Source organism: Pongo pygmaeus, chromosome 7 (genome assembly GCF_028885625.2).
Source record: "Pongo pygmaeus isolate AG05252 chromosome 7, NHGRI_mPonPyg2-v2.0_pri, whole genome shotgun sequence".
Classification (NCBI taxonomy): domain Eukaryota; kingdom Metazoa; phylum Chordata; class Mammalia; order Primates; family Hominidae; genus Pongo; species Pongo pygmaeus.
The window spans coordinates 125488263-125513983 of record NC_072380.2 but is presented as its reverse complement, the minus strand read 5'-3'; the positions used below and the strand labels follow the sequence as shown (position 1 = coordinate 125513983).

At 36.4% G+C, this 25721-nt stretch overlaps 1 protein-coding gene across 1 annotated transcript in view; it reads left to right on the top strand.

Moving 5' to 3' along the window:
* Positions 1 to 25721, top strand: part of CSMD3 (CUB and Sushi multiple domains 3) — a 1221229-nt gene that overhangs the window by 597594 nt on the left and 597914 nt on the right. The window contains exon 12 of the mRNA XM_054498903.2: positions 1977 to 2080. Coding sequence (XP_054354878.2) covers positions 1977 to 2080 — 104 coding nt within the window. The remainder of the gene's footprint in view (positions 1 to 1976; positions 2081 to 25721) is intronic.

The following is a 25721-nucleotide window of genomic DNA, read 5'->3' as shown; positions in this document are numbered from 1 at the left end:
CAAATATTATTGTTTTCAAAGTGTGCTATAATGGAATGTTTTCAGAATCACCAATATAAAGAATTCTTGCAAACGATAACAAGTAGACAAGCAGTCTGAGGAAAAAAGATGCCAAAACACAAATAGTTGTGTAACAGAAAAGGAAATATAAATGATATATAAACATATAAAAAGATACGCAACTCAATTAGTATTAAGGAAAATGTGAAAAAAAAAACACTTTTACACCTACTAGAGTGGTAGGAATAAATGCATTCAGTGTACACAAATGTGAACATTTGAATTGGTAAAACAATTTTGGAAAACCATATTTTACTAGGTTATAAAATGAATTTTTGCTGTTATTACCTAGCAAGTATACTGCCTAGAGATACTTGATAATGTGTACCAAAAGATGTTTAATATTGCTCATGACCATGTTGCTTATAGTAGCCAAAAAAAAAAAAAAGAAAACGGGAAACAATCTAAGTCTGTATTGACAGGTAATTATTAATGGGAAGTATTTATATTTTACTATAAGTGGAACAAATACACATATTTTTAAAATTATGATCATGTAAAATGTATAGTTCAAAGGCTTTATACACATGCTATATTTAAACTTGGCCAAAACAATTGCTTTAGTCAATGCAAATATTAAAATATTTTATAAAACAAGAAATATGTGTAGTCAAAAATTGTTGGCCGGGTCCAGTGGCTCACGCCTGTAACCCCAGCACTTTGGGAGGCCGAGGTGGGCGGATCATGAGGTCAGGAGATTGAGACCATCCTAGCTAGCATGGTGAAACCCCATCTCTACTAAAAATACAAAAAAATTAGCCAGGCGTGGTGGTGGGCACCTGTAGTCCCAGCTACTCAGGAGGCTGAGGCAAGAGAATGGCATGAACCCAGGAGGCGGAGCTGGCAGTGAGCCTAGATCATGCCAGTGCACTCTTGCTTGAGTGACGGAGCGAGACTCCATCTAAAAAAAAAAAAAAAAAATTGTTATTATAACAAAAACAGCCAAGATATAAGTTCCTTTATTTTTAATTATTTTTGTAATAACAAAGTAGCAAATAGTTATAAATATTACTAAAGAAATATCTTCTTCATTTATTATCTCATAATATGGTAACTTCAGGCATTCATTTTATCAGGTGATGAATAATATTTTATTATAAATTATTTTTTGCTCAAAGCATGACTCTATGTAGGACACTTTGTAATTTTATGTAATTTCTTTCTGTACTGATTCTTAATTACATTTTTTCAATATTATAGCTACTTTTAAAATTGCAATTTAATTAAATTTGAATTTTTGCATAGGTATACAAACAATATATGGATACATGAGTATATTTTAGTAAGAAATAATGCTGAATTACATACCATGGTATAGTGTGTGCCTCTCAAAGTATTGTGCTCCCAGTTTTGCCACTCGTTTTAATATATTTGAGGAATTCTGTTACCAAAGGATACATAAAAATAAACTTGATACCATTCTGGCAATCTAGATTCAAGTTTAGCTCTAACAAATTTTAAGCTTTACTACTTAATGGAAATAGCACACTGTTTCTGCATGTTAACTTTATAAAATACATATGCAAATGTGTGGAAAACCACTCTCCACCTACATATACTTTTTATAAAGCCTTCTTAAAGAAGATTTGCTTTAATCATTCTTCAAGTAAGAGTATTCTATAAACAGAAACCATGCAATTTCATTGAAAATTTAATGCAGAAAATACAATACAGCAAGTAGAAGTCATGTAATGATATAATGATTGAACTTTAAGAATATTCTAACATGACTTGCTGCCATACTATGAAATTTTATATATATATATATATTTATACATAATTGAACTGCTTGTGTGTGTGTGTGTGTGTGTCTGTGTGTGTGTGTGGAGAGACAATGCATTTCTGTCATTGCTTTTTTTGTTGTTTTTATTGCATAACGCAGTATACTTAAGGTGTATGTTTCTGTTTACTGCTAGGTTATCCAGATAAATTTTGAAGAATTTGATCTGGAGATTGGCTATGATACCTTGACAATTGGTGATGGGGGTGAAGTTGGAGATCCTAGGACAGTGCTCCAAGTGTAAGTTCCCAATGTTTCATTTTTGCCTTAGCCTATCAGGTACTAATAAAATTTTACTTTCAAATTACTGTTTTACATTGATCGCTCCCACTACTACCAGCAGAAGATGCACAGTAACTTAGTTATTATTATTAACTTTCATAGAATCTGTTACTGCTTCTTCAGTGAGATTTAAGGCACTTTGTCTCAGTTCAGTTGGGCTTCTCTAACAACATGCAGTAAACTGGGTGACTTATAAACAATAGAAATGTATTTCTTATAGTTCTAGCAGCTAGGAAATACAAGATTAAGGTGTCAGCAGATTTGACATCTGGTGAGGGCCTGCTCATCTAACCTGATGCTTCTCAAAATAGGGTCTTTTTGCATCACAAATGCATCACAAATACGTGGTGCACATTTGAAAATGTAGATTTTTAGGCCCTTAAACCGAACTTAGTGAATCAACATCTCCAGGATGTGAATTTATCAATCTATATTTTAACAGACTCACTGCATGATCCTTATGCACATCAAAGTTGGAGAACAACTGATATAAATGTTAAAAAAATTAGTATCAGTATAGACAGCTACTACTGGTAATGCCCTTATTGTGTGTAAATTGACTAAAGGTAAGCTAATTTTTTTTCCTTTTTTTTCTTTTCCTTTTCATTCTCTTCTCCCTCTTCTTTTTGTTTTCTTTTTAATTTTACAAGAAGGCCTCCTAGAACTATTATTTCAGAATCCTGTAATAAACCAGAATTCCTGTAATAAACCAAGGGTTACCCTCATAGTCACACATAGTATGTTATAGGCTCCAATATTACTGCTCTTTAGTCTTATTTTTCCAGAAAACAAAACAAAAACCAAACTTACTCACCTGTTTTCATGCACTCTTGACCTCAATGTCAACCTCTTTCTCCTGTCTGCAACGTGGATATCATTGATCAACATGATTTGGTGGTCTATCTCTGGCCTACTACAGTTCTGTTTTGTGTTTCCTAAGGTGTGATGGACAAATGGGCCAGCATTTTACGTGCTTTATGTGTTCAATTATTAGTTCGTTTTCACATTGCTTTAAAGAACTACCTGAGACTGGCTTATTTATGAAGAAAAGAGGTTTAATATACTTTCAGTTCCACAGGCTTAACAGGAAGCATGACTGGGAGGCCTCGGGAAACTTACAATGACGGTGGAAAGCAAAGAGGAAGCCAGGATGGTGGCAGGAGAGAGAGAGAGAGATGGTGGCAGGACAGAGAGAGAGAGAGCAAAGGGGGAAGTCCCATACACTTTAAAACCATCAGATCTTGTGAGAACTCATTATCATGAGAACAGCATAGGAGAAATCCACCCCTATGATCCATTCACCTCCCACTAGGTCCCTCCTCTAATTTGACATGAGATTTGGGTGGGGACACAAATCCAAACTGTATCAGTTATGTTGCTCACATTTTTGTAACTTCATTCTTAACACTTCCTCTCTTGAAAATGATCAGCATTTTTGTTGCACCTGAGCAACAATTTGAGCCTGTTAGGCATATTACCACACTGAACTGACATTTTCCAGAAATAATCAACAGTTCCTACTAAATCTTATTGTAGTTTTATACCTGATAGCTTAGATTTCATTATAATATAAAATTGCATATATTTTACATGCAATATACTGTAAAATTGTATATATATAAATTGGCAGCAACACAGCTACTCTGATGATTAGCTATGCTTTTTTCCTGTCATTGTTTGTCAAGTACAGAGTTTTAAGGAACTGAAAATTACATGTAAAAATTTGAGTTTATGGTTTCTTGTAAAACTGGTGACACTAGATCTTCATAGTCATGTGGCAAAAATTGGCTGGGACTGTCTTCTGCCTCCTGTAGAGAGGGCCTTTTTGTGGCCCTCATCCCTCTATCATTTTCCACTTGAGCTTCTGAGATCCTTTGCTTTGCCTGCCTGGGCCTATAGCTAATTAAGTGACACCTGATATAAGACAAAATGTGGATTGCTTTCTCTATCAATTTATTCATTGTTTTCCAAGTAAATATGTTTGTTTCTTTACCTGACACTCATAAACATTGAAGTTTCTTGGATATTAATGATACATAGTAAATTTGGTGATTAATCCCCACACATTGCAGATGTTTCTCTCTACATGTTTGATAGATCCTATCATATGCACTTTAGAAATAAAATTGTAAAACATGTATTTGATGGGACATCTTTTCCTTTTTCTCCTTAAGACAGAAAACTGGAATTTAGGTTCAGATTCTTAAAAACAGGGACAAGAAAAGGCAGGCTGGCTAGTCAATTGACTAAAAAACACTTTTTAAGAAGCTTTCATCATGTATCTTCCACAGAAAAACTTCATATCTCAGCATTGGATAAAATATTAGAAATCATCTTGTCCAACTGACATCCGAGAGCATAGATGCTATGTCCTCCTATTGCTGTTTTCTTAAAAAAACAAAAAAAAGCTATTTGAGCTAATTGGTGTCACACAATTATGGGTAGAAAGATTATATATATATATCTTTATAGTAACCCAATAAAATACAGAAGAAAGAGGTGAAAATTATCTTAAATACTCAACCATTAGAACTGGTTAAATATAAAAAGAGTACATTTGTTGGGATTGAGCAGTGGTCTGTACAATCCCTAATGTTAAAAAAATGTGTGTTTGAGCCATATTTTTCACCCTATTTCAATGTTAGAAAAATTCTGAAGACAATCATGAATCCTGATATACCAATTGATATCCTTTTTGGACAGAAAATCATTGTATAAGTAACATAGAATGACTATTAGGTATTATTTTTCAAAAGAATACCAGGTATCCAAATGGTTGTTCCCACACCATCCAATTTAAAGTTTCCAATGAGAACTGTATCTTCAGTAGGGATTAAAAATTAAGGCTTTGGGGCAAGGCCAATATGGCCAACTAGAAGCAGCAGTGATCGGAGGCTCTCATTGAAAAGAACCACAACAGTATGCAAATCCTGCACTGGCAATCGAGATATCCAGGTTCTGTCATCAGAACTGACTAGGTGGCTAGCATGATCCAAGGAGAGGAAAGAAGAGCAGTGTGGTGCAGCAGCCCACCTGAGAGCCACATGGGGCAGAGGAGCCCCCATTCCATAGCCAAGGGAGGTGGTGGGGGAGTGTGCTACCCAGGCTGAGAAACCATGTTTTTTCCACAGAACTGTGCAACCCACAGATTGGATGATCCCAGTCACGAGCACACGCCACCAGGACCTAGGGTACCAACCAGAGAGCCACACAGATTCTCAATAGCCACTCATCTAGAATCTGCTTAAGCCTGCCGAGCTCTCAGGGGAAGGGATGGCCAGCACCTCAGCTGTGGCTGCCTGCTGTCTAAGTCATTTGAGCTTCTTGGGGGAGGGTTGGTAGCCAACACTGGGACTGATAGCTGCCTAACACACTAAGCTCCCAGGGCAGGGGAAGGGTGGCAGCAATCTCTATAGCTCCAGGCTATGCTTTTCTTCTGCTGGAGCCAGAAAGGCTGAATGGCTTGGTCTCAAGAGGTATCCCCCATAGCCCAACATACTGGCTGTGGCAGACTGTGGCCAGAGTGCCTCTTCAGACCTGAACCTGACCCATCCCTCCCCACTGGGTTGGGCCTCCCTGCAGGAACTCCAAGAACTCCAGCCAGGGGCTCAGGGACAGAATTCTGATCTCCTTGGGCCTGAGTCCCCAGTGGGAAGTGTGGCCACAGTCTCCAGGGACCAGCAGACTTAGTTTTTCCTCCTGATAGTTCTGGGCAATCCAGGCAGACCAGATGAGTGGTTTTCCTTTCAGCAAAGCACACCCCATCCACCAAGGGACAGTCAAAGTGCTTTATTAAACAAGACCTGTTCCCTATGCCACCCAACTTGGTAAGACCCTCCAACAGGAGTTCTCAGACACCCTATACAGGAGTGTTCCTACTGGCATCAGGTAGGTGCCCCTTGAGGTCAGAGATCCCAGAGGAAGGAACAGACACCCATCTTTCCTGTTCTCCAGCCTCCTCGAGTGACATCTCCAGGTGCTGGAGTGAACCAGATGAATAGGGCCTGAAGTGAACCCCCAGGAAACTGCAGCAGCCTTACAGAAGAGGGACCTAACCATTGAAAGAAAAACAAACAGAAAGGAACAACAGCAGCATCAACAACAACAAAAAAGTCCCCACAAAAACCCCATCTGAGGGTCAGCAACCTCAACGATAGAAGCTAGGCAAACTCATGAACATGAGAAAGAATTAACAACAACAACAACAAAAAGATGAAAATCCAAAAGACCAGAGTGTCTCCGCTCTTCCAAATGATTGCAGTGCATCTCCAGCAAGGGGACAGAACTGGACAGAGGATGAGATGGAGGAATTGACAGAAGTAGGCTTCAGATGTTGAGTAATAACAAACTGCTGAGCTAAAGGAGCACGTTCTAACCCAATACAAAGAAGATAAGAACCTTGATAAAAGGTTACAGGAGCTGCTAACTAGAATAACCAGTATAGAGAGAAATGTAAATGACCTGATGGAGGTGAAAAACACAGCAGGAGAACTTTGTGAATCATACACAGGTATCAATAGCCAAATTGACCAAGTGGAAGAAAAGATATCAGATTTTGAAGACTGTCTTGCTGAAATAAGGCATGCGGACAAGATTAAATAAAAAAGAATGAAAAGGAATAAACAAAACCTCTGAGAAATATGGAACTATGTCAAAAGACTGAACCTATGATTGATTGGAGTATGGGAAAGAGATGGTTAGAATGGAACCAAGTTGGAAAACACACTTCAGAATATTATCCAGGAGAACTTCCCCAACCTAGGAAGGCAGCCCAACATTCGAATTCAGGAAATACAGAGAACACCACTAAGATACTCCATAAGAAGATCAACTCCAAGACACGTAATCATCAGATTCCCCAAGGTTGAAATAAAAGAAAAAATGTTAAGGGCAGCCAGAGAGAAAGATCAGGTCACCTACAAAGGGAAGCCCATCAGACTAACAGTGGATCTCTCAGCAGAAACCCAGAAGAGAATGGGGGCCAATATTCAACATTCTTAAAGAAAAGAATTTTCAATCCAGAATTTTATTTCCAGCCAAACTAAGCTTCATAAGCAAAGGAGAAATAAAACCCTTTCAAAAGAAGAAAATGCTGACGGATTTTGTCACCATCATATCTGCCTTACAAGAGCTCCTGAAGGAAGCACTCAATATGGAAAGGAAAGACAAGTACCAGCCACTGCAAAAACACACCAAAATATGAAGACCAAATGACACTATGAAGAAACTGCAACAGTTAATATCCAAAATAACCAGATAGCATCATGATGACAGGATCAAATTCACACGTAACAATACTAACCTTAAATGTAAATGGACTAAAAGACAAAGACTGGCAAATTGGATAAAGAGTCAAGACCCATCAGGGTGCTGCATTCAGGAGACCCATCTCATGTGCAAAGACACAAATAGGCTCAAAATAAAGGGACAGAGGAAAGTTTACCAAGCAAATGGAAAGCAAAAAAAAAAGCAGGAGTTGAAATCCTAGTTTCTGACAAAACAGACTTTAAACCAACAAAGATAAAAAAAGACAAAGAGGGGTATTACATAATAGTAAAGGGATCAATTCAACATGAGGAGCTAACTATCCTAAATATATATGCACCTGATACAGGAGCACCCAGATTCATACAACAAATTCTTAGAGACCTACAAAGAGACTTAGTCTCCCACACAATAATAGCAGAAGACTTTAACACCCCACTGTCAATATTAGATATATCAGTGAGAGAGAAAATTAACAAGGATATTCAAAACTTGAATTGATCTATGGATCAAGTGGACCTAATAGACATCTACAGAACTCTCCGCCCCAAATCAACAGAATATATATTCTTCTCAGTGCTACATGGCATTTATTCTAAAATTGACCACATAATTAGAAGTAAAACACTCCTCAGCAAATGCAAAAGAACTGAAATAATAACAAAAAGTCTGTCAGACCAAAGTGCAATCAAATTAGAAGTCGGGATTAAGAAATTCACTGATAATCACACAACTACATGGAAACGGAACAACCTGCTCCTGAATGACTCCTGGGTAAATAATGAAATTAAGGAAGAAATCAAAAAGTTCTGTGAAACCAATGAGAATAAAGAAACAACATACCAGAATCTCTGGGACACAGCTAAAGTAGTGTTAAGAGGGACATTTATAGCACTAAATGCTCACATAAGAAAGCTACAAAGATCTCAAATTGACACCCTGACATCACAATTAAAAGAAATAGAGAAGCAAGAGCAAACAAATTCAAAAGGTAGCAGAAGACAAGAAATAACTAAGATCAGAGCAGAACTGAAGGAGATAAAGATATGAAAAAATCCTTCAAAAAAATCAATGAATCCAGAAGCTATTTTTTTGTAAGTAACAAAATAGACCACTAGCTAGACTAATAAAGAAGGAAAGAGGGAAGAATCAAATAGACACAATAAAAAAATGAAATACAAACTACCACAGAAATACAAACCACCATCCGAGAATACTATAAACACATCTATGCAAATAAACTAGAAAATCTAGAAGAAATGGAAAAATTCCTGGACACATACACCCTCCCAAGACTAAACCAGTAAGAAGTCAAATCCCTGAATAGACCAATAACAAGTTCTGAAATTGAGGCAATAATTAATAGAGTACCAACCAAAAAAAGCCCAGGACCAGATGGATTCACAGCCAGATTCTACCACAGGTACAAAGAGGAGCTGGTACCATTCCTTCTGAAACTATTCCAGGGAGTTGAAATGGAGGGACTCCTCCCTAACTCATTTTATAAAGCCAGCATCATCCTGATACCAAAACCTGGCAAAGACACAACAAAAAAAGAAAACTTCAAGCCAATATCCCTGATGAACATCAATGCAAAAATCCTCAATAAAATAGTGACAAACTGAATCCAGCAGCTCATCAAAAAGCTTATCCCCCACAATCAAGTCAGCTTCATCCCTGGGATACAAGGCTGGTCAATCATATGCAAATTAATAAGTGTAATCCATCACAAAAGAGAACCAATGACAAAAACCACGATTATCTTAATAGATGCAGAAAAGGCCTTCAATACAATTTGACACCTCTTCATGTTAAAAACTCTCAATAAACTAGGTATTAATGGAACATATCTCAAAATAATAAGAGCTATTTATGATAAACCCACAGCCGATATCACACTGAATGGGCAAAAGCTGGAATCATTCCCTTTGAAAACCGACACAAGACAAGGATGGCCTCTCTCACCACTCCCATTCAACATAGGGTGGTTGAATAGAAAGAAATAAAGAGAGGAAATAAAGAGAAAGAAATAAAGAGAGTAAGTCAAATTGTCTCCGCAGACGACATGATTCTATATTTAGAAAACCCCATTGTCTCAGCCCCAAAACTCCTTAAGCTGGTAAGCAACTTCAGCAAACTCTCAGGATACAGAAGCAATGTGCGAAAGTCACAAAAATTCCTATACGCCAACAATAGACAAGCAGACAGCCAAATGATGAGTGAACTCCAGTTTCCAATTGCTACAAAGAGAATGAAATACTTAGGAATACAACTTACAAGGGATGTGAAGGACCTCTTCCAGGAGAACTACAAACCACTGCACAAGGAAATAAGAAAGGAAATAAACAAGTGAAAGAAGATTCCATGCTCATGGATAGGAAGAATCAATATCATGAAAATGGCCATACTACCCAAAGTAATTTATAGATTCAATGCTATCTCCATCAAACTACCATTGACATTCTTCACAGAATTATAGAAAATTACTTTAAATGTCATATGGAACCAAAGAAGAGCCTGTATAGCCAAGACAATCCTAAGCAAAAAGAACAAAACTGGAGGCATCATGGTACCTGACCTCAAACTATACTACAAGGCTACAGTAAATAAAACAGCATGGTACCGGTACAAAAACAGTCATATAGATCAGTGGAACAGAACAGAGACCTCAGAAATAACATCACACATCTACAACCATCTGATCTTCAACAAACCTAACAAAAACAAGCAGTGGAGAAGGGGTTTCTTATTCAATGAATGGTGCTGGGAAAACTGTCTAGCCATATGCAGAAAACTGAAACTGGACCCTTTCCTTACTCCCTATACAAAAATTAACTCAAGATGGATTAAAGACTTAAATGTAAAACCCAAAACCATAAAAACTTAGAAGAAAGCCAGGGCAATGCCATTCAGGACATAGGCATGGGCAAAGACTTCATGACAAAAACACCAAAAGCAATTGCAACAAAAGCCAAAATTGACAAAAGGATCTAAATTAACTAAAGAGCTTCTGCACAGCAAAATAAACTATCATCAGAGTGAACAGGCAAACTACAGAATGGGAAAAAAGTTTACAATCTTTCCATCCGACAAAGGTCTAATATTCAGAATCTACAAGGAACTTAAAAAAGTTTACAAGAAAACAACAAACAACCCCATCAAAAAGTGGGTCAAGGACATGAACAGACACTTCTCAAAAGAAGACATTTATGCAGCCAACAAACATGAAAAAAAAATTCAACATCATTGATCATTATAGAGACACAAATCAAAACCACAGTGAAACATTATCTCACACCAGTCAGAAAGGTGATTATTAAAAAGTCAAGAAACAATAGATACTGGGAAGCTTGGAGAAATAGAAATGATTTTACATTGCTGGTGAGAATGTAAATTAGTTCAACTATTGTGGAAGACAGTGTGGCGATTTCTTAAGGGTCTAGAACCAGAAATACCATTCGACCCAGCAATCTCATTACTGGGTATATGCCCAAAGGAATATAAATCATTCTACTATAAAGGTACATGCACACATATGTTTATTGAAGCACTATTTGCAATAGCAAAGACACGGAACCAACCCAAATGCCCATCAACGATAGACTGGATAAAGAAAATGTGGTACATATACTCCATGGAATACTATGCAGCTGTAAAAAGAAATGAGATCATATCCTTTGTGGGTACATGGATGAAGCTGGAAGCCATCATCTTCAACAAACTAAGAAAGAAACAGAAAACCAAACACTGCATGTTCTCAATCATAAGTGGGAGTTGAACAACATGTACACAGGCAGGAGAACAACACACACCAGAGCTGGTTGGGGGTGGTGGTGAGTGGAGGAAGAGAGAAGAGCATTAGGACAAATAGCTAATGCATGTGGGACTTAAAACCTAGATGACAGCTTGATAGGTGCATCAAACCACCATGGCATGTGTATACGTATGTAGCAAACCTACAAGTTCTGCACTTGTATCCCGAACTTAAAGTTAAAAAAAATAAAATAAAATAAGGCCTCATTCCACAACCAATACCTTTTAGGCTGTTCATTCAATGGATGTAAATTTGCCCTTTAGTGAGACTGTGAGCAATCTAGGAAGTTTTTTTTAATCAATTATATTTAAACAATCATAAAACTATGAGACTAGCAGGCACACAGACAAATTCAGATTTAGCCCTTTTTGTAATTATGTATATTATGTTTTTGTAAAACTCAAAAAGAGGGCACTGGTCCTCACTATACAATTTTTAGGCAGTGAAAGGAAAACCCCTATGTATTTTAAATATAGCAATTGATTAATAATTGAGCTCTTTCTTAATCAAATGACACTTCTGTAAGCATACCAAGCCTTTCACTTTGTTCATACCTACTTCTCATAGAGTTTAATCCATTCTCATTTGATGTCAAGTGCCTCAAATAATCTACTATATTTTTTATTATTGGTTTTGTCAGACTTCCAAATGTTCTCATTATTAAGTACAGATGATACCCTTCTTTCCTTCTATATTGGAGGGCAGGAATGGAAATGTTTTAAAATGAATTTAATTATATAATAAATAATTGAGATCAAGTAGCAGATGAGGCTAGAGGGATTGGATAATTAAGTAAATGAAATAAGACTGCAACAAATTTTTTGAAGAAGGTGATGCCAAAATTAGCTAGACAGCATAAAACCAGAAAAAGAACAAATATGTTGATGGGACATGCCCTTACATCCCAAGTGAACAGTCAAGTGGAAATAGCTGAGTTTTCTTCTGCTACTCTTAGGAAAATTAAAGAAAATAGTGTTACTTTTTTTTATATTTCCACATGACTGTTGTCATATTGTCATTAGTTTGTGTAGTCTATCAAAGTATAAGTACTTCATCATGTACAATGTCCTTACTCTGAGAAGTTATATTAATTTTGAAAAATCTGTGATTTCTGATTTTGTTCTATATTCTTCCATTCATAATCAGAGAATGTGTTTCTCAAACTTGCTGTTCCCCCTCAGAAACAAAATTATACTTCTCTGAAAATGTAACTCTCTTTTCCTCAAGTAGGGATAAATATGACAGAACTTGGCTTGGGCCACCTCCTAGAGGTGTTTTAATAGGACTGGCTGACTGGCTAAAAGAGATTTTGCAGACCTAGAGTTGAATCAAAAGTTACTTCAAACTCTAGGACTCTGTGAAAGCAGAATTACCTGGATTTATAATCATCAAAGAAGCTCACATAAATTTGAGTGAACCTGAATTTTAAGACTTGTATGATTTCTCTGCTGGAATGTGGAGGCATTGGAAAGTCTATCTGCCAGCCCCAGAGGCCAATTGGCCACCCTTTCCTCTCAACTTCAACTCCATTCATCATAACCCATGTCAACTCAGGCTGCATGTTCAAACTGTCCACTCACTCTGCAAACAGCCTTTCATTTCCTCTCAACTTCAACTGCATTCATCATAACCCATGTCAGCCCAGCCTGCATGTTCAAACGGTCCACCCGCCCTGCAAACAGCCTTTCATTGCACCTAGGGATGCACAGGTGAGGTGTGTGTTCTACTTGTGGGATACGGACCTGGAAAAAAGGCCTATGCTGGTCCTGGTAACAGGGAATTCCAGGTATCACATACCTGTGTGTTCTAGAACAGTGCTTTGCAAACAAACAGTAAAATAGATTTGATTTTTATTTCTGATCCCTCTTGAACTGATAGTTTTATAACAACTTTCTAGAAAAAAAAGAAATAAAACACAATAAATACAAGCTCATTAGTTTTCATTATGAAATTCATCAGACATAAAATCACTTTTTCAAATGGCTCTAGAAATTTTGAAAGGTAACACGCAGTTTCTGTATTTATCATGTTGTTGTCTGGAAACTACTGTAGGGTCTCAAAGGGGAGGTGGAGAAGGGACACAGATTTCAGCCAGGCAGGCGCATTCCTGAGCAAGAGTTAAACTAGAGAAAGGTCAGAGGAGGGCCTTCTACAGGGAAACAATCAGAGAAGGGGCCCATCTTGCCCACATTTCAAAACAGTACTAAATACATGGCATGGTAAATTTTCAAAAATGTGTTTTAAAACCTAAGTTGAAGGAAATGTATTTTAAATAATGCTTTTCTAACAGTTAAAACTAGTTTTCATTTAGACTTTTTATTCAGCAATCTCTTTACTTGTCTGTGAACTCCATTTTGCTTTTTAAGTTTAATTCATGTGCTAGAGAGTTAATTTTGGCACCAAAATTATTTTACAAGTAAATTGATTTGAAAAGATTGAATAGCTGAAGGTAAGAACACATAGCCAAAAGAAGAAGCCATCTCATATCAAAATATTTAAAAGTCTTTTATTAGAAGATGACTTCAGCCTATATTCAATTTTTATGTTCTAATTATTTTAATAAACACATAATGTATCACTTTGATACGTATTTAACAAGTTATGGAACATTCTAACATTTTCTAATTCAGTCAAAGTATTTAATTAAGTATTGTAAATGTAAGGCTTTTTGTGTTTCATTTTGTTTCAGTATTTAGGTTCTAAAAGGTAAAATCAATTACTTATTCTATTCCATAAAAAAGTAGTTCATAAAGTGATAACATATTCAATAGCTAAAATACTCCTGCAAAAAAAAAATCAATTACAAAGCATTAAAAAATAATACTTATAAAATTTATTTTTTATGAAGTATAAAGAATTTTTTTGTAATGTGCTAACTTAGAAATAACTGAAATGTGCCATATCTTTTCACCGTGAGGCTTTAGCTCCAAGGAAATATTCATTACAAAGTTATGACCAATAAAATTATTTAGCAATAGAGAAAGCATTGTAATTGGACATCATACTCCGTGCTAAATTTGCCATGTAGATAAAAATTTCTAAAATGATGAAAATTTAAACTGCAAATTTAAACTCACAATTCAGAGATTTATTGCATCTGTCATTTGTTGTGCCATATCTATGGCCCATTTTATCTTTTTTCTCTCTCTCTGTCTATCTCTATTATCCCTTTCTCTATCTCTGTGTTCATTTTCACACCATTAGAGTTACTTGGAGGATGTTTTTCCCCAAAGTTTGAAATAGCATTTATTCCTGGCAACTTCAGAGTCGTCTAGTGACAAAAGTCAATAGAGATCAGAATATGAACTTGACATTTGATAATAATTCAGATAAAGGATTTGAACAATAATATTTTAATCTTTTAAAGGATGTCAAAAGAACTTTAATTGTTTCACAGATTCTTTCCCATGTGCTATTTTTACACTTATGTATAAATTCATCTGATAGTGGAAATGTATATAATTTATTGGAGAGAACTAATAGTGATGGTAATGCAGTTGCTGGCCTTGAGATTACTTCCAGCTCTCCAGGAGATGTTGATTATTAGTCTACCCTTTTCATCTGCATACAGCAGACTAAGAGGGTTAGACATTAATTCTACCAGATATGTGATACTCCTTCATTTTTCTGCATTTTCTTTTGCATGTGTCACTATTCATTAGATTCATGGTAACATTGTAAGAACTAAATGAAAACCAGCAACATGAAAGATTAAAAAATTATCTTCTATTAAGACACCTTTGAAAATTTTGTGAGTATGCACTAATGTTGGATGACATCTAATTGAGCAAACATCTTAAAGAAGGTAAAAAATGCTTGTATGGATATCCAAACCTGGTTCATTCTATCACTATGGAATTCTGAATTCTCCAGGATAAGTTAGTACAATGTCAAATCTCATTCTCAGAAATATGTTAGTTTAGGCTAACAACACTTTTTCCTGATTATTCTCCTTTTAATTTTAAATACACACACACTTCTGGGTTAATATAATAATTTGTAAATAAATTTTTTATTTATTGAATTTAATAGTATTTTAATAAATAATATTCTTACTAGCTTTATGGAAAAGATAGTTCTGTTTTCTATTAGGCTTGTAAATAGATGACTATCATCGCTCTTAGTTCGTTGAGCCCTATATTTTGTCAGATATATACTATTGTTTTTACTATTCAGCAACATTCTTTTTTAAAATCTAGGCCCTACTCCTTTTGGCAACATAGTAGTAAACATGATATTTGCCTTGAACAAATTCTTCTACATCAAAGGAGTTACACTTTCCTAACTTTGCTTTTGACTTCAACAAATACCAACAAAGACCAAGGGCTAATGAAAGAAGAGAATATACTAAATATGGCAAAAGGTGACATTTTTTAGAGATTAATTGCCACAGTATAAAAAGGGCGTGGAGAATTGACCAGTCAGACAAATTCTTAGCCCCTTGTATTATAATTATTAAGACAAGAAAAATAAATGTTTTCTTACTGCCTTTTTCTCTATCTTGCACCCTCACTTTCCTCTTTCACTATGCATACTTAGAAACATACACACTCATCCCTTGAGGGCAGCAATCATCTTCTATTCATCTCAGATTTTCCTGAATTCCTTACAGAAAGCCTTGTGTTAATATTGTTTGGTGTTAACAGCAATTATAAAGGAAGAGGAAAAAATATTCTACTCCAAGACACACCTGCTGAGACATGTCAACATAAAGGGTATCTTTGCAAATATTAGTCATGAACTGTAGATATGCCATGAGCTGTAGAGCTCTGTAGTCCCACCTAGGGATTTTAGCACTCATTGACACCACTTCCAGGAAAATCAATCAAACTGATGGGAGCAATTTTCTCATCATGTGGATGAGATTTCACATGTAGTTATCCGTATGATCTGCTATAGGGCAATAATAAATACATGCTCTTGGAACGCAGAATTACTTTAGACCACAATACGAAAATAATCTTTGTGACATTTTGTTTATTGGCAACAAATGACTGAATATATGGAATAATTTATTCTGTGTGGTTCATCATTATTTTTTCATTGTGATTTTTGCTACATATGTCTAATGTTAAAAAACTGATGATTTCCCTGAAAAAAGGGTTTACTTCTGTTTTGCTTGCATTTGTTTTATATGTGTATTTCTTTTTGAATATATTGAATTGTTTAAAATGAACTAAAGTAATTTTTAGTTGTTTTTCCTTTTGTCCTCAGTAATATTTGCACTGTAGCAGGCATTTCAAAGGTGGCTGTAGAAGAAGAAATTAGGGGAAAGTATAGAAAGAATATATAAACAAGCTGGATTTCTTCCCACAAATACTGAGTGTTATAAGCAAGACCTGAATGGAGTCTTAAATATATACAGTGAAGTATCCATATTCCAGCTTTGAATACAAAGATGTGTATGCTGAAGATTTGGCCTTCAAATTCAGTTTTCTAAAAATAAAACTCAATATAGAAATCTATTTGTAAAAGTAATAAGACCCATGACAAACATTACCCTACCTTATTATGCTTTTGAATTAACCAATAAATTAAAACTTCTGAATCCTATGTCCCTAAATAAAGTTAAAACAACAATTATTGACAACTCAGCTAAGTGAACTAACATTTATATTGTCCCATTATTCCATAATGCTTTATATATTTTGATTTTAAAAACCATACATTATTCTTCCACTGCATTGGCCCACATTCTGAACTGTCACTCTACTGTGATGTGTTAAGGTTTTTTTTTTTTTTAACTTAACTTTTCTAATCATCATTTTAGTGAATTTCGTGTACTTCAAATAAACATATACATTACTTTTTATAGCATTGTATTAGAAGAAAAAATATTAAATGCATTTTCATAAAAAGCAAAAGTTGCATATTTGTATAATACAAAAAATATGTTAGAACATAAGACTACAATTCTCATGTCTGATAGATGCATCCAAAGGCCTTGAGTGATTATAGAAAGTCAGGCAATAGGTCTTAAGGAATGCTGGAAATTTCACCCCAAAATGGGCTCCCCTGGTATAATGAGAATTTTTTTTTTTTTTTTTTTTTTGAGATGGAGTCTTGCTCTGTTGCCCAGGCTGGAATGCAGTGGTATGATCTCAGCTCACTGCAGCCTCCACCTCCCAGGTTCAAGCAGTCCTCCTGCCTCAGCCACCCAGTAGCTGGGATTACAAGCACACGCCACCATGCCGGACTAATTTTTGTATTTTTAGTAGAAATGGGGTTTTGCCACGTTGGCCAGTCTGGTCTCGAACTGCTGTCTTCAGGTGATCCACTTGCCTTGGCCTCCCAAAGTGCTGGGATTATAGGCATGAGCCACCCTGCCCAGCCATAATGAGCATTTTGAATTAAACGGCCTTAGAGATCAAGTGCTGGAAGAGACTTTTCCCTATATCTACATAAAGATAAGACTGACCCACTAGGGAGAACAATTGTTCTTGTTCCCCTCCCTGTTATTTTATTAAACATTATAAGAGAGAAGACCAAGAATGTAACCACACCGGAACAGACCCTTTTTCAATACAATGACTGTCTCCAAAGATCATTTAAATTCCAAAAAGAACTATTTACAAGTTATTTTAACTTCTGTTCCTCTATTCAATCATTCTCCCTAGTAATTACTTATTGCCCCGAATCAATTTCCTCTTCTCTCTGTCCCCTAACCTGTTTTGCCAGGATCCAAGTCCCCATTCTTTCTGTAACCTCAAGATGATATATAAACTTCTGGAACTCACTTCGACATCAGGCAATCACTCTGTGATTCTCCTTTTGCTCACAGTTAAATAAATGTGTATGCCTATGTAATAAGTGCAAGAGGCAGATAAGGGGGAAGTTCCCCAAAGAATTTCCAACTGGCTTGTGCACTGGGAGGACGGGGCGAAGCCTTGGGACATTTGCATCATTTGCAGGGGGGTGGAGCCTGGCCTTTCCTGTCCCTGGATGGCAACCTGGGATTCAGTTGGTCGGGTGAAGAACCACAGTACTCCATTTCATTTTGCTGACTTGTTTTTCCTTTTTGCCCAATAAATTCCTCTACTCACCCTTATAAGAGGAGGTGCCAGCTGGGCTTCCTGGGTGGAGTAGGGGCTCAGAAACTGTGAAACTCACTCATTTCCTGCATCAGGACTTACTTTGGTCCTGAATGAACACTATTGAAGATATATGCTTAAAATATTCCTAACACCAGGATTTGTGCATGTATTTTCTTCCCCAAGAAAGCTATAAACAGCGAAAATTTTGCTGTAAGTTTCCCTGTATCCTTCTCTCCCTCTCTCCCTTCCACCTCCCCCAAAACTAAAGTTAAAAGTAATGTTAACTGCACATTTTCCTGTGACAAGTGGGCCTTATCTATCCTCCCAATTTGAATTCCTTGTGAACATACTTTGTAAAGTCCTGTACAATCCTATCTCTTTTGCCATCCTGTTGCCATAAAGTAGATAAAACCCAAGTTGCAATTCCGGGTTTCCTCAAGATCTAAGACATATCACAAATGGTTAATTGCCTTTGTTTTTCACTCTGGTAACATATTCTCGCCCCACGTATTTCCTGCCTTAAAGAGTTTAAAAGACAATCACATAATCTAACTCTGGCTTACCCATTCGTTTGGGACCCCTTCCACGCTGTGGAAGCTTCCGTGCTGTGGAAGCTTTGTACTTTCACTCTGCTCAATAAAGCCTACAGCTTTTTCTCTCTCTTGGTCCATGTCTCTATCACTCACTGTGGTCAGCCGCCACACCAATTCTTTGGCATGGCTAGGCAAGAACCTTAGGCGTTAACACTTAGATGTCTCCGTGAGCCCAATCTTTCCTGGTCGTGTGACAAGAACTCGTTTTTTTCTACATTTTCTCTTATTAATCTGCCTTATTGTGAGTTGATTTTTCAATGAACTTTTGAAGTGGGCTAAGGCCTTTCATCTGCACAAGGCTAATAAAAATGTAATAGACTATGTTCTTTATTTTATATACTATTTCAATTCTTGAAAAATATTTTTGAGCGCACCTATTTAGGACTTTATCTCTTTCATTTTAGCATGAAGTGACTGACTAGGAAGACTAGAATGAACTATGAACACTGAAGTTACTCAGCCTGTAAATAAACATGTATTAAAGAAGCATTTTTTTAAATTAACAAATAATACATTCAAAAAGATGTATTAAATATTGATACAACTGTCTGTGGCAGCAAATCTGTTCAGGACTGCAGCAGCTCAATTCTTGCCTCCTCAGAAGAAATAATTCAACAGAGAGGCATAAAGCAGAATGAGAGACCGAGGCAAATTTTAGAGCAAAAGTGAGTTTATTAAAAACTTTAAGGGCAGGAATGAAAGGAAGTAAAGTACATTTGGAAGAGGGCCAAGCAGGCTACTTGAGAGATTCAAGTGTGTGGTTTGACCTTTGACTTTGGGTTTTATATGTTGGCATGCTTCCAGCAGGTTTGCATCTCTTCTCCCCAGGTTTTCCTTGGGGTGGGCTGTCTGCATGCACAGTGGCCTGCCAGCACTTGGGATGGGCCACATGCCCAGTGTGTTTACTGAAGTTGTACGCTTGTGTACTTGAGGCATTTTTCCTCTTACCAGTCAAGTGTTACAGTTAAACTCCAGTGTTTTACCTCTTAGCATACATGTTTAAGCCCACTCACCCAACTCCTGAGATCTTATCAGGAAGCTGCTGATCACCAGTTTCAGGTGTTTCTATCTATTGGGAGACTGCCTTTCCCTCCTGCTGGCTGCATCAGTTAGATAGACAGTTTAGTAACTGCCTGGCCATCACCTGATGATCACCTAATATTCCTGATATGGGGAGGCCCTCTCCTGCCCTGCTCATGTCTGACTACTTACTGTAACACGGCTATTTAAAGACTCACTTGAGAGTCTTACAAGAATGATATGACTCTTTCCTCTGTAGCCCACAGCATCCTTTACTGTCAGGGTTGAAGGTTTCTACCATTTGAATCTAAGCCAAGGTCTTTGAGAGGGAGCTGAGAAGAATTGGCCATTGAGGTTTTATAAAAAGAGCAGGGTTTTCAGTGAGACATCAAGTATTGAGAAAATATAATTAAAATAAAATCACCTACCAACCCAATGAATCCGCTTCACAAAATGTAAAAAGGAATGAAACAACTTTTCTGTTAAATAAAAATTAAGCCAGATTGTGATGTGCATCATAGGCAATCTGTAGAGGAGATTTCAAAAAAGAGAAACCTCACCCTTTTTATATAGCTTGACAGATATAATCCGTAACACACATGTTAATTGTCTTTATCAAAAGAAAAATATACACTTCTATCTTTATAGTAATCAAGAAGTTACATAATGGAGCCAAGTGCCTAGGCTTTAACACTCAGTGAAACAGGAAGACAGGATACCATCTTCCTTGATGTTCATATTTTAAAAAGATGGCTCCAAGGCCTCTAAGAAAGACATTCTTAGAATGTAAAACTTGTAAGAGTTTTCTTTAGCTTTTAAAACATTTACACATATCTGAAAGAAAAAGAAAGCATCTACAACTTCAGGTTTTCTATAGGAAATTCTAAAGAGAAGTGGGGTTGGGGGAGTTCTCTTACCTTTATAATTTCAAGAAAATTTTTACTTTTTTTTAAAGATTTGTATTTATACTTAGAACTTTTCTTTTTTATTACTATTTTATAACACTATAATTATTAAATTATGTGTATTGCTGTTTCTACTCTTCTCTGGGCAGTTTGCAGTTATCAAAATATATAGCAAATCCAATGTAAAATACAAAGCAAGGTAATTATCAGAAATATAATAGAATTAATTTATAAATTTATTGTATTATTAGCCTTGAAGGAATAACCTTTAAATATATTATTTAAGTGAACCAATAGTGAATAGTTCAAGCAGATTCTTGATTAGCCGTGAACAAAAATTCTCCATCATCCATTAATTTTATAAACTGTTGTGATATCTATCTATATTGCTTATACTTTCAAATAATTAGCTATTTGGATATTATTTTTGTAGATCCTCATGACATCTTACTAAACCAAGCCTAAGGTGTAACTTAACCCTAGAACTCAAATATCTAAATTTTTAAATAAAATATTTTTTGGAGGGCCAAAAAACTTATTCTGAGTTTTCATCAATTACATAAGTAATATTACATTCATAAGGTAATCTAGGACTTTTAGCATTTACTTCATTTTTCCAATTTTTTTTGGAGATGGAAAACACAACCATTTTCTAGTATCCCTATGAGGCACCTCTTAAGGGTACAGATTGAACTTCCAGTATTTAATATACATGACTTTAATTGTTACAATTCTTGTGGAAAAAGCCTATAGGTGTCACATAAGTCCAAATCAATAATTTAATTATAATAACAGTCAATTAAATCTCTGCAAATAATACACATTTACTTTTGTTTGTATATTGATATTTGGACTGGAAAGATTTGTGTCCCAAAGCTAATTAACTTATATTAGACTTATCATTTGCAGTCTTACCTATAAACGTCAGATTTGTTTGTCTGTTAATTAGATGTTTTTCATTCTAAATCATCCTTCCATTTAAATCAGTTAAAAAAATTGTGTGTGCCTGTGTGAAATTTATGTATTAATATTTAGACACATATTAGTTACTTTTACTTTGGGATTATTAAAAAATTAGTGAGAAGATGGTCTCACTTTTACTCTGCCAATAATTGGACTGTTGAACTTATAAGCAGATCATACCTATTCTTGTGTAAAAGAAAAATTGCACCAGACAAGTTAAACAAACAAGAATTTTCCCAAAACTATTGCAGTAGGGGAGAGAGACTGAACTCAACTCTGCTGAAACAAAAAGTGGGAGGGTTTTTAAGCAGTGGAGTGAGTTAGTGGATAACCACTGGAAAGCTTTAGATGAGAGATTAGTCAATGTATATAGACCATCTGCGTTTCAACAAGCTTAACTTGTTGAAGTTAAGCTCCTATCCTCCCATAGAGACTGGGAGACAGGTGCTATCTCCTTCAATGATTACATTTCAAAGGAATGGCTTGGAGGTTCTTGAGAAAGATATTCTTTGTTGAATATTTACATCCAAAGGGGTAGAGAATGAATTTATAATTGCAAGGTTTTTTTTTTTAATTTAAATGCTTTAAGAAACAGTAGGTCAGGAACCTGTAGTCAGAAAGAAACCCACCTAAAATTTTCTTAAGTTTAGTTAGGGTGAGTGGAACATGAAGCCCATCTTAATCGCTGGGAGTCCAATTCCAAGCTGTTTGGAAATAAGTGATTGTGGGAACTATTATTACCAGGAGTACACAAAGAAAAAGTAGTGTAACAAATAACATTTTTTTTAATAAAATGTGGTTCTTAAAGTAATTGAAATAACGTTACGTGAATAGGACAACAAAGCAGTCTATGAGCATAAGCTCACTAGAACTTCTTCTTTCAGTTGAGTTCAGAGCCAAAATTACTTATCTAGAAAATTTTTTTGAGTCCTTTGTAGGAACTATTGTCAAATTCTTCTGAGGTGCTGGCTCCACGTGAATCTGTGTGAGATTTTCTTTCACTTTGCTAGCCATGTGGATCATCAAGAGCACTTGATCCTTCTAGCACAGGATCAGCTAATCTTACCTCTGGAACACTTTCAGATAAATCGAATCTCCTGGTCAATAGGGTGGCAAATTTCTTTCAACAGGTCCTTCCAGGTCCTTATGATTTTGTGTCTTAGGGATTCTAGGGAAGAAAGAAGCACCTTGAAGTATGAACATGATTAAGAGAGAATTCAGTTAAATTGGGCACAGGACATGGTTTCTGACTGAATTTCATAGGTCTGGCAACCATTAGTTCAAAGGGGAAAAATATAATGCTTGTTTGCAGAGGTCATTCTAATTTTTGACAATGTAACAGTAAAATGATAGGCCATTTTTATCCAGTATATTGCCTAATCTCAGCAAATGAGTTCCATTCATCTTATAGGAATCTAAATAATTGCATAATTACTAGGTGACAGTGATAATAATGTTGTAACCGAGCGAGTTGTAGAGAAACACCACACTCTGAGACTAATTCAGGAGTCCTTTTATTGCTGGCGACCGAGAGACAGCTAACACTCAAAATTCTCTTGGCCCTGAAGAAGGGGCTAGATTTTCTTTTATACTTTGGTTTAGAAAGGGGAGGAGGAGCCCAGCTGAAGCAATCTGACAGAAGTAAAGCAGGCAAAAAAAAGGTTAAAAAGATAAATGGTTACAGGAAAACAAACAGTTCCAGGTGCAGGGGCTTTAAATCCATCACAAGGTGACAGACGCGGGGCTTTGGGTGCTATCAACCGGACACACATGCGGGGGCTTAGGGTACTATCAACTGGGCAAATTCCTGGGAACTGCGGATATAGCTTGCCACAGCATCTTATCAGTAATCACATTCTTTGATGTGCTGGGAGTCAGCTTGCAAAGTTAAGTCCTTGAAGAAAAGGGGGGGTGGGTAAGGGGCTGCAAGTGAAGGAACAAAAATGGAGTCTGTCCGGCTCTCTCAGCTAAGGGGAGAGGCAATTCCGGTTAAAACAAGGTAGGATATCACAATAAGATGACTTCCTTTCTCTGATTCATTATGCTTCTGTAGCCCCAAAGTGGAAATCATGGGTATTAAAAGATACTTCACCGGGCTTGCACATTCACATTTAAAGACAGAAAGACTTCAGACCATCCAAACATCATATATACTATAACTAGACAAAATATCTTACCTTTTGTAGACATTAATTCTATGAAATCCAACTGCCACTTAATTTCTGGGAAAGCTGGTTGGGGAAAACTGCCACATGTACCTTAGGAATAGACTGTAAATAATTCTTCTGACAAACAGCTCAACTCTTTAATATTTTTGGAATAATTTTATTTTTATGTAAGTACAGTAATAGTCTGGGGGTCTTTAAAGTCCTCATTTTACTTAGATGAGTATATCAATGACACATTATTAATCAAATGAATAATAATTATGGTATAGGGGTTACTTTATTAGGTAATTTTCATAGTTCAGTCAAATGTTTTATCCTCCTTTATAATTCATTCATCAGTTTCCTTTTGTGAAGCATATTTTTGAAAATTAACAGAAGTTTCTTGTATTAAAAGTGAGGCTTCCAAGTTTAGAATCTGTTACATTTTAACAGTTGCTTTTGCATCTCTGTCAGCAAAATAGTTGCATTAAAAAATTGTGTCATTCTGCTCTATGTGAGCTCTACAAATGATTACTTATCTGATAGGACAGTTATACAGCTTCTAAAAAATCAGCTATCAGTTTTCCATGAGATATTTTACTTCCCCTGAAAGTTGAGAAGCTTCTATTTCTCCAAATTTGCTCTCCTATGTGATGGACACCAAACATGTATTTCCTACCTACCTACCTACCTACCTATCAAGAATTGCAATTCTAGTAACTTCTATTAAGTGTGCTGCTTGTGTCAGCTTAATTCTAGGCAAAGCATAAGCTTCCAAAATGTCGTATAAGAGGTCACCATAGCATACAAAACCTTAAATTGCGCCATTTTTATCCCAAGTACATGTCCACCAGTAAATATTATTAAATTGTCATTATTGCTAAAAACCACAGGCTCTTTGGCTCCCTATGTAATGGAAATTAACACGAGGCCTAGCAGATTTCCCAGACAAGGCATTTATTTCAGGGCTTGTGCTTAAGCACTAGGGAGAAGGCAGAGTCACGAGGGTCCTCCAGCTGGCTCTCCAAAAAAAGCCAGTAGGGATTTTCTTTACTAGGTAATTCATGGGAATTGACATCAGGTGTAAGGTACACAGGCTGTTCTGTGCACAGCACATAAGTGGGAGGGTACATGGGTCAGCATATCCTATTGTGATGGTTATCTTGAGCAGTGGGCCACCTGGTGGTCTGGCCAGCGGCAACAGGGCTGTAAATCAATTGTGTAGCATTCCTTCCCAAGGTGGGAAACTGTAAACTTGGTTTGATTTCGAATCTCCTAAGGCCAGTTTCTGGAATTATTTAAACAAACGGCATGGTTATACATTATGAGAGCACAGAAGAGGAACATAGAATGGCTTTTTTCCTTGTATGACTACTAACAGGTATGTTATCAGTGAAGTAGTGGTATAGGTTTGTGATCGGGGGAATGCAAGAAAGGATGTTCTAGTGGAGGTGAGCTGAAGCCAGGCCCCATCCCTTCTCTGCCTCATTACAGACAAGAATATCAGATAAATTCATCAGAGATTAGTGTCTTCTCTTACCCCTGTAATACAATCATGATCATCTATTTGATCAAGATCTGGTAAAAGAGTAACATGATTTAGGATATTGCATCTCCTAAGCACAATACTGGGATCAGTACTTGTTCTTAACTAGTCTGTTGGTGTACCCACACATTCTGGATTTTTTGCACTTGTAAGATAGCTGTCACAGCATGTGGGACACGCATATAAGTGACTGCAGGTAAGGGCTTGAGCCTTTTTAAAAGTTTATTTGCTACTTCCACAGCATCTTGTCATCAACAGTGCCACTGCCTCCAAGGAAACTGAGAAATTTTTTATTAGTGTGTCATCTATTCC